The sequence below is a fragment of the Fukomys damarensis genome, unplaced genomic scaffold (assembly GCF_012274545.1).
Source record: "Fukomys damarensis isolate Sample0158 unplaced genomic scaffold, DMR_v1.0_HiC HiC_scaffold_19, whole genome shotgun sequence".
Taxonomy (NCBI): Eukaryota; Metazoa; Chordata; class Mammalia; order Rodentia; family Bathyergidae; genus Fukomys; species Fukomys damarensis.
In genome coordinates this window covers 28339339-28349096 of record NW_022900931.1, presented here as the reverse complement: position 1 = coordinate 28349096, position 9758 = coordinate 28339339, and the positions used below count along the sequence as shown (strand labels likewise).

The window sequence follows — 9758 nt, the reverse complement described above, 5'->3', positions numbered from 1 at the left end:
AGCCAGGCTGCAGTCGAGCGCGCGTCCACAGCGACGTCTGCCCCTGCCCTCGGGTGCTGCCTGGCGTCTCCTGGACTCGCTGTGTGTGTGACTGTGGTCCCGGGCGTCACCGGTGAGTCGGTGTCCCGATGACAGAATCAGCTACGGATACTCTCAGTGCTACTCGCAATGCGAATGCGTGGTTCCGCTTAAAATCTGTGCTTTCACTGTGTGAAAAACCATGATCCGAGGTCAATTCTTTTAAAACTCAGCCCACTGCCGCGATGATGAGTTGGCCGGACGCGTCTGCTGATGCCTTGAACCGCCAGAAATCCCTGCCTCACATGTTAACCACGTTCTCGTGGACCTAGAGGTGAACTTCTCAGGTTATCTGAGCCTCTTACTACGAAGCACTTAATTCTGGGTAGAAAAACGAACAAAACACAAAACCCATGGAAAGTCTCTGTAAAAAACCTGTTAAATGACGATGGTGGAAGTTCTGCTTCCGGTCTGATTTAAATCTCTTGTGCTGTGTTGAAATGACCTTCCCTTCCGTTCTCTGCTAAGTTGGAGCTTCCCTGGGTCTGGACATGAGTGTCTCTTCTGGTGGTGGCCAAGCCAAACTGTCTTTCTGTTTTTTTGTTTTTCTTCCAGTATTGGGGATCGAACTCAGGACCTTGTGTTTGGGGCAGGCGCCATGCCATTGAGCTACATCCCCCGGCCGTTGGGCAGGATTTTAAAGGTGGCTTTGGGAGGCAGTGGTGGCCCCCTACAGTGCTCCTCTGTGGCTTTGCCCTGTCATACTATTGTGGTTCTTAGTTTCCAGGGCCTCAACGCTGAGCACCCCAGGTACCTTGGAGTCTCAAAACACGTTGACTGTTGTTTTCTTTCCTCCCGCTGCAGGAAATGCTCAAGGATGAGGTGCGCACACTCACCTACCGGAACTCCATGTACCACAACAAGCATGTCTTCAAGGACAAAGTGGTGCTGGACGTGGGCAGTGGGACTGGGATCCTGTCCATGTTTGCTGCCAAAGCAGGGGCCAAGAAGGTGTTTGGGGTGAGCAAGCCATACCCTCCTCACACCGGTCCTTGCTCCTACCTCTCTGGCCTTTTCCAGAAGCATACTTCTGGGCCCGTCTTCCTTTCTTTATGTTTTTGTGGTTCTGTCGCTCAAGCCCAGGGCCTCAACCAGCTGGGCAGGTGCTCTGCCACTGAGCCACATCCCCAGCGCTGCTCCATCTATTTTGCTTTGAGCAGGAGTAGAGAAAGTCAAGTGTGACTGCAAGAGGCAGACAGGCACCCTGTCGCGCGGCATCACCCAGTCCCTTGCCCTGGGACTGTGGGCATTGGTGGAGGATTTCTGGCTCTTGAAAGGCCGTCCCATGCTTAGCCTCTTGGCCTGACAGCAGTATGGTGCAGTTGCAGATGTGAGGTCTGGTCACAATCATCACCTCGTACAATTCACTCCTCAGTTTCTCCATCTATAAAATGGACACCATAAAGGTACTTTGTCCATCTGATGATTGTGAGGACCACACATGTGGACAGAGCTGAGATCAATGCCTGACATATGCCAGTGTGTGGTTTGTTACTGTGCTTGAGACGGGGTCCTAGGAGAGCACAGGGCAGGCTTCCCTTTTTCCTTGAAAGGCAAACCCTGCTGCTTTGACCACTGCAGGGCTCCAGGCTAGGGGCAGAGGCTGATCCCCCACCCCACAGCCACACAGCCCAGATAAGAGGAGCTGAAGGCATCTGGAAGGAACTGGGAAAAAAGTCTGAGCTGCTGTCTGACATTTGAGAGATGCAGTAAGTTGAGAGCCAGAAAATGGGGTTTAATCTTGGTTCAAATGAAAGGTAAACTATAATGAAGCCCCTGGCGTGGGTGTGAGTGGGCCATCGGCAGAAGCAGTGCTCAGTGCTTTGCCCTCTGTGCCTTTAGCTGGGCCAGCTCACAGCTGCCCTGGGGAGCCAGGGCTCCTGAGTGGGTGGAGCTGCCCTAGGTCCCTTCCATCCCATTCCAAAGGCTGCTCTGTGGCTCCTACAGCGAGAGTGTGCCTTCTTCCCTAGCTCAGAAGCCTGGACTCATGCGACCTGTGAGTGTTCAGCTGAGACCCATGTAGAGGGGAGGGGCCACCTCATGCCACCGTCGTCATCACTACCATCACCGTCACCATCATCACCTTCATCATCACCAGCATCATCACCTTCATCATCACCACCATCACCATCACCATCACTACCTTCATCGCCTTCATCATCACCTTTATCATCACCACCATCATCATCACCATCATCACCATCTTTACATCTTTATCATCACCACCATCATCATCATCATCACCAACACCACCTTCATCACCTTCATCATCACCACCATCGCCATCACCATCGCCATCCCCACCATCACCACCATCACAGCTGAGATGTTCGTAGAAGGGAGGACCCAAGGGCAGTCACATCACCACCATCATCACCGTCATTATTGTCTTCATCATCATCATCATCATCATCTTCATCAGACATGGAACCTGAAGCATGGGCCTAGCAGCCCAGGGGAAGGCAGGCTCTCGGGTGCTGAGCCCTGGCCAGGGCCTGCCCCTTGTGTCACTGTAACAGTGACCTGATTCTTCTCAGCCCCAGAGGTGGACATTGGTGGAGATTGTCAGCAGCATCCATAGTGCCCCTCTGCAGTGACTTCTGAAGGAAACAGTCACTTCCAGAGGCTCTGGGGCCCTGTGAGGGGAACCAGCCTTTGTGAACAGCCCAGCTATGAAAGTGAAGACAGTTGTGAGTCCCCAGTTATGAAAGTGGGTAACAGAGGGGCAAATGCACCCTGTTCCCAGCACCCCTTGGCAGCACATCTGGGCTTCTAACCTGAGCCTGCGTCCATGAGGCCCTGCTCTCAGGTGATGCTTGCTAGTCTCTCAGATGCCTTGGCCTTTTACTTAGGAGATTTTGAGCACCCAGAAGACTTCCAGATTAAAAGGAATAAATTCTTTCCAAAACAGAGTCTGTAGAAAAGTTAAGCTAGTCAGCTTTCCATGACTGTAACAAAATACCTGAGATAATTTAAGGAGAGAAGGTTTGTTCTGGCTTATAGCTTCAGAGGTGTCAGTCCATGGTCAGGTGGCTCCTTTCCTTTGGGGCTGTGACAAGGCAGTACATCACAGTGTCAAGTCATGGCCAGATTGAAAGAGGGGAGGAAGAGGCTGGCATCCCAGTACTTCTGCAGGGTAAGCTCTCAGTGGCCCAGAGCGCTCTCACTAAGCCCTCCCTCCTAATGCTCCCACCACCTCCCACTTGCACCAAGCTTTCAACACATGGGCACTTAAGGGACACAGCCAAAGCCAAGCGAGGGTTGAAAGCTAACTAGAGTGTGCATGGTGGGGCAGATCTTAAGACCGGGCCCTGCCCTGGCATCTTCCAGGAGGTCCTCATCCAGACATAGGCCCCTCTCCCCGGGGGCCCGGGTGCTTGGAAGTGCAGGTGGAGGCTGGAAGTTGCTCTGGCCTACCTCTGCCGCCCTCTGCCCCCGAGGTCACACCGTGTTCCTTCTCTGGCCAGGACCATAGGCCTGCTGGCTGCAGCACAGATGCTGGTCCCCTCATTGTGGCCACAGCTAAATCTTGGTCTCTTGAGAGAGGTGAATTAGGCTTTTCAATTTGCCATAATTCAATGTGCAGCTATGGGCAAGTCACTGGGACCCAGCTTCTCCACCCGCTAGACTGGTGTTGGGTGTTGTGTTGTTTGGCTCTCCATTAGTGTGACAAACTAAAGGAGGCAAGCAACTTGCTTTTTGGCTCATGGATTCAGAAGTCTCCGTCAGTGGTTGCTCGCCCTTCATCTTGAGTCTGGTGAGGCAGAAAGGCCTGGTGGAAGCCCATGGCGGAGCACCTCGCAGCAACTGGGAAACAGAAAGGGAGCGGAGGGGCAAAGGTCAGTCCCAGTATCCACCTCAAGTGCATGTCCCAGTGACCTGACCTCATAAAGCACCCCCACCCCCGCCTACAGGCTGGAGATCAAGCTGTGTCAGTCACTTTCTCGCTGGTGAGGCGCAGTACCCAGCACCCACTATTTAAAGGGTTTAGTTTGCTCATGGCTGCAGACCATGGCCAGCCGGCTGCATGGCAGAGACACCAAGGCAGAAAGTGACAGAGCACAGCTGCTCAGTCATGGTGGCCAGGAAGCACAGCAAGGTGAGCGCCAGAATGGGAGGGGTGGGGCAGGCAGAACCCACATCCTTGCCTCATGACCCCCAGAGGCACACCTAGAAGTCGAAACCCCACCCGAACTGCACATGAGCTTTCAACAGGTAGGCCTTTGGAGAATGACTAAGACCGAACGTGGCAGTTGTGCTGTAGTTTGTTAATGCCTTACTCCTTTGTTCTGTGTCTCATGTAGATCGAATGCTCCAGTATCTCTGATTACTCGGAGAAGATCATTAAGGCCAACCACTTGGACAACAGTAAGGCACACCTCTGAGTGTTTCCTGTGGACGGAGGGGGTGAGGGGGCTCGTGTCTTCTGATTTGGGTGGCAGAGACTAGCAAAAGAGGGAAGAGAGCAGAGTTTGGTGGGTGGAGGGCCTTGCAGGAACCCATCAGCACAGCCGCAGCCCAGGTGCTGAGGGCCTGCCCGCCATGCAGTTCCCAGGTCAGCTTTGCCCCACCTCAGCTTTCAGCAGCCCCTGCCTGTGTGGCTTGCCCAGCTGCTGTGGTCCTTGCTTGGCTCCAATAGTTGGCCACCTATTGAGCCTGCAAAACAGCAGCTATTCCTCTTCCTGCTCTTCCCTCTCCACAGTCCTCAGCCCCACCCCACCCGTCACCAGCCCTGTTGCTCTTGGGCTGTCCTGGAGTCAAGCTGCTCCTGGCAGTGGGCCCTTCTTCCAGCCAGAGTCTGACTATAGAGCAGGGCATCCCATTCCGTCATCTCACCCTTTCACCATGGACTGCAGTGTTCTGCAGCTCCTTCTCCCTAGGGCCCGCAAGGTCCCTGATCTGGAGACACTCCATCTGTGGCCTCGTGCTCAGTGCTGGGTGGGTGGGGACATCATACTGGGTCCAGGGTGCAGTGAGGCAGGAGCTCTGTGTGGAGCTGAGAGTAGCAGGTGGGACAGAAGCTGAAGTCCAGGAAGCAGAATGGAGAGGAGACAGGACTAGAAGGGGCAGGAGGCAGAAGTGCCTGGGAAGGGCAGATCCAAGTTCCACTGGGTGGAAGGATGGGCCTGGGAGGGAATGCCATTCCCAGAGAGGCCGAGCAGGGAGGGCCAGGTCTGGGTAGAGGAACAGAGGGGCCAGAGCAAGAGGCCAGGGAGGAAGGAGGAACCTGTGTCGTGTTGCTCCCGACAGAGCTGGCACTTAGGTCACACATGCAGCCTCTGTGAGCCCGGTATGAGGAGTCAGCCATCTGTCCTCCATGAGCCGAGGCCTCAGCTCCCTGTCCGAGACCTGGCTGTGCTCCCTGCTGCCATGATGAGCCCACACAGAGAGCTCTGTGGTCCAAGCTGAGCCCCAGGGTCAGGGGTCCCAGTCCTCACACTGCCATACACCCACTTCCACTGGACCTCAGTCCTGACACTTGTCCTGATCACTGCAGACTCCTTGAAAGGACAGAACCTCATTCACTCAACAGCCTGCTGTGATGCCCCTGGGAGCCAGGCTCTGGGGGTGGGGTGCGGAACTGACATCCTAAGGGCATTAGAATCACAGAAACCAAATATAGCAGGAGACAGTCAAGACAACCCAGGTGGTGGCCAGCAGTTTTCTGATCACTGAAGCAGGGTGATAAGATCCAGAGGGTTCAGGTGGCTGCACCTGGTTAGATCCTCTCTGAGAAGGCCACATCTGAACTCTGATTTGAGTTATGTGAAGGAGCAAGCAACCAAGTGTCTTAGTCCATTTTCTGTTGCTATAACAGAGTACCTGAGGCTGGGTAACTTACACAGGAAAGGTTTAGTAATTTGACTCAAGGAGGCCAGGAAGCTCAACATCAGGCCAATATGTCTGTGAGAGGCTTGCTGCTGAAATCATGCCAGCAGGTGGAACAGCACACACGCAGCAAGCACAGAAGAGAAGTCATGAGGTGGAGAGGCAGCCCAAGAAAGGGAGCAGCAGCCTCTCCCACAGTGCTGGGGCCTCCCTCAGAGGGCTGTGCCCTGGCCCACTTCCAGGACTTCCAGGTGCAGGAACTGGGGTTCACACCTGGGAACCACAGCACAGGTCAGAGGAAGAGGCTCCCAGCTAGGGGTTACGGCCCTCAGCAGGCCCAGAGCCAGAAAGAAGCCCTGTGGGCACCACACGGGAACACAGGGGTCGGAGGAGGAGCAGTCCCAGGCCACACAGGCTGCAAATTTCTGGAGCAGGGGGAGTCTTGGGAAGGAGCAAGGGCACATTCTCCATGGAGAATGCAGGCAATGAGAGTGCTGCAGACTCATGTCTGGAACTGCTGGTCCAGTGACGGGGCTGTTCAGTGGCCAGGCTGGTGGCCGTGGAGTGGAGAGAAGTGGTCCCTGTGGGATAGCTGGGAAATCGGGTGAGAAGACCTGTGGTGGACGTGGGACATGGGAATGAGGCCGAAGGGAGGGGCAAGGGTTGATCTTGTCTGGCAGAGCGACTGGGGGGAGGCAGCTGGCTGGAAGCCAAGGGCTGCGGGTGGCAGGAGCCTGGCAAGGTGGGGAGTGTGCTGCAGGCGTGAGGGCATAGGGGAGGATGCTGTGCAGGGACCACGGCTTGTGGGACGGGTTCAATGCAGTGTGGCAGATGTGGAGGACCAGACGGGTATTAATCGTCACCTGCACTTCAGTAATTCAAAGCGTATTTTAATTCAGAAAACCCCAACAGGTGCCAAGCTGACATTTGAAAATGGCACTTATTTTCACTTTGTATGCATAAATTTGATTATTGTTGAACATTTCCTCATGTATTTATATTATGAAAAAAATAAGAGACCACAAGCTGCTTTTGTACATGTTGGGTTTGAGATGCCCATCAGCCAACAGGTAGACATGTTGGGCCTGAGTCTGGAATCTCAGGGAGGGTCAGAGCACAGGGCCTACCCTGGGGGGCCAGTAACATCTGCACCACTGATGCCACAGGGTAAGGGCCTTAGGGAGAAGGTGTAGCTAGTGGAAAAGGGAGAAGCCAGGGCTCAGGCCAGAGCAACGTGAGGAGGGATTTGGCTGGCTGGGGGTGCTGGTGCTCTTACCAGGATTCAGTTCAAGGTGGGGTGGGACAGAAGTCCAGGGAGAGCAGCTTAGGGGCAGCCTGTGAAGCAAGGCCAGTAAATACCTTTTCTTTCTGTGATGGGGAATGGAAACAGGTGGGGTGTCTTCTGTGTGCCCCTCAGAAAAGTGCTTGATGTGAGTGGAAGGGACGTGCAGTGGCCTCTCCATCTGCCTCCTAAAGCGGGGAGACAAAGGCTGGCTGGCTCTGTGCTGACACTGCCGTCTGGCCTCCTCCCCAGGTCTCTGTGGTCTCCCCCATTTCACAGACAGGAAGCTGGGGCCAGCAGAGGCGAATGTTCGGTCTTAGCTCTTGTTCCTGTCCGCTCTATAGATGAGGAGACTGGTGCGTGCCCACCAGTCCTGCCCTTTCAGAGCGAGGCGGTGTGCAGGTAGACTTCCTCTCAAGTTACCCCAGAAGCTTCTTCTGTAGGTCTTCAACTCTGAGGGCTGTGCAGCACCCTTCTCCTCACTGTCTGTTGTGTTGCTAGCTCAGCCCTGCTGAGTGGTTCCTGGAAGGGCCACTTCCTGCTGTAGACTGAGGTGGCCCAGACTTGGCTCTGCTACTGAGGCAAAGGCCAAAGCCTTGCCCTGGCAGTGCCACCCCATGCCGCATGCCTGCCCCCTCACATGCACTGTACTGAGAAGGGAGCTCCAGGGTCTTCAGAAAGCCACCTCGCCTGGGTGTCCTCCTGGGAGCAGCAGCAGGCAGGTGGAGCCGGAGGCACCCGGGGCCTGGCCCCTGCAGTGGCTCACTCGGCCCCTGCTCGGGTGCGTACTCGGGGGGAGGGGTGGGGAGACACTTCCATGAAAATGCCTTTCACACAGCCGACGTGGGTCTGTCTCAGGAGTGTCAGTGCAGAGATGGTAACAACAGGGGCATAAAATTCCTGCCACCTAGGATCGCCCCATCCCCACCCCACTGCTCCTCGGCTGGGTTCATCCCTGTGTGGACACACACAACAGGAAGGCGCCATTGTGTATGTATGGCCCTCGCATGGTCTGTTTCATGTGCGTGGCCCACACACACTTCACTGACTCTGACTAAAGCATGAATAACTGCTATTTCGTCTGTGAGGAGGAAGGCAGCGGGCTGCTGAGCTGCTTAAAAGGGCCTCTTCTTTTGTGAAGACTGATATGGGAGCGTGCAGATTGATGGAATTTTTATAATTCTAGGAACAAAACATTATGACACAGGCACTTCTCAGAAAGCTAAGCAGTGGAACTTCTGTCCTCATCTGTCTGTGCATCCTGGACTGCAGACAGTTGTGGGAGGAGTCAGCACAGCTCCTGGCCTCCAGACCTCTGCCTCTCTCTCCTGTGGAGATCTGTCAGTGCCCAGCCTGCAGGCTGCCAGGAGACTCAGATAATGCAGGAAGCCTCACCGCAGGCCATCTCCAGTTCAGCACTCACTCCTCTCTGCCATGGTTCTAAGAGCCTCACCTGGACAGTGCTTATTCTGTGTTCTCATGGCCTCCTCCCTGTGCCATCCTACAGCCCTGATGGTTCTCTGAGGGCCGTGTGGGAGCTGGCTTATCAGCAAGCACTTCCTTCCCCAGCGGTGGCTTCTTCTTCTCTGGAACCATCCCAGCTTTCAGTGTCTTTCTTGTGGGGCTGCATCTCCTCTCCCCTGCTTCCGGGCACATTTCCTAGCTCCTTCCCCTTTCTCAGGAGGGCTTTGGGGCTGAACTCCCTTCTTGGGTCTGGCATGCTCCAACACCTCCCTCACACCTACCTCGTGGTGAGAAATAAGCTGGCGTGGACCTCTACCTACAGCTCCAGGCCCAGGAAGTTGTAGGAGGCACCCTGGCCCTAGCTGGAGCTCAGCCACAACCTGAGGTCTGTCCCCACGCTGCTGCAGGCTCTGTCTCTTAGCTGTCTGTGCTTGTGGAGGCTTTGATTCCAAGTGAGTGGTTGGGATTGGTCACCGTGAAAGTGTAAACACTTCTAAGTAGTCTTCGCTCCTTCCAAATCAATAGGGCAAGCCAAGCCTCTCTAAACAGCGCTGTATAAAACAGCAGTGTCTGGTGGGCAGCAGGCTGTGGGTGCATGTTCACTCGTTGTTATTGGTCCGTTTGTTAGGCTGCCTGTTGAAGAAGAAATGAGATCGATCCTGTTCATTTTCCATGAATCTATACTGCTGGCTCCTGGCCATTGCCACATCTTTTCCTAACCGAAGGTGAAACAGCTCATCAATAATCTCAGAAGCGAGTTGCATAGATTTGTGCCTGTGCATGTAACCGCCCCACTTTCCAGGCCCTGTGCCAAGTGGAAGGGAGTTAGGGGTGCAGCCTGGAGGACCAAGTCTCTGCCGGCCGGCCAGCACATTCCGTGCGGTTACAAGTCGTGAAAGCAATCAGAAAGATCTGGAATAATCAAGAAAAGCAAGGGGCTCATGTGGGCTTGAAGAGCCTCTTCTCAAACCTGCCTGGAGTGACAGGTGATGTGGCATCTTTAGTCTGAAACCCACACAGCAGAAGTGTGACAGCAGGCTGATATCAGGAAGCCCTCCCCTCCCCTCCTCTCCCCTCCCCTCACTTTCCCTTCCCCTTCCCGCTC

The 9758-nt window shown here is 54.8% G+C and overlaps 1 protein-coding gene across 1 annotated transcript in view; it reads left to right on the top strand.

The window, feature by feature from the left end:
• Positions 1-9758, top strand: part of Prmt8 (protein arginine methyltransferase 8) — a 52990-nt gene that overhangs the window by 19031 nt on the left and 24201 nt on the right. The window contains exons 3-4 of the mRNA XM_010611578.3: positions 883-1038; positions 4383-4446. Of these exons, the coding sequence (XP_010609880.1) occupies positions 883-1038; positions 4383-4446 (220 nt within the window). The remainder of the gene's footprint in view (positions 1-882; positions 1039-4382; positions 4447-9758) is intronic.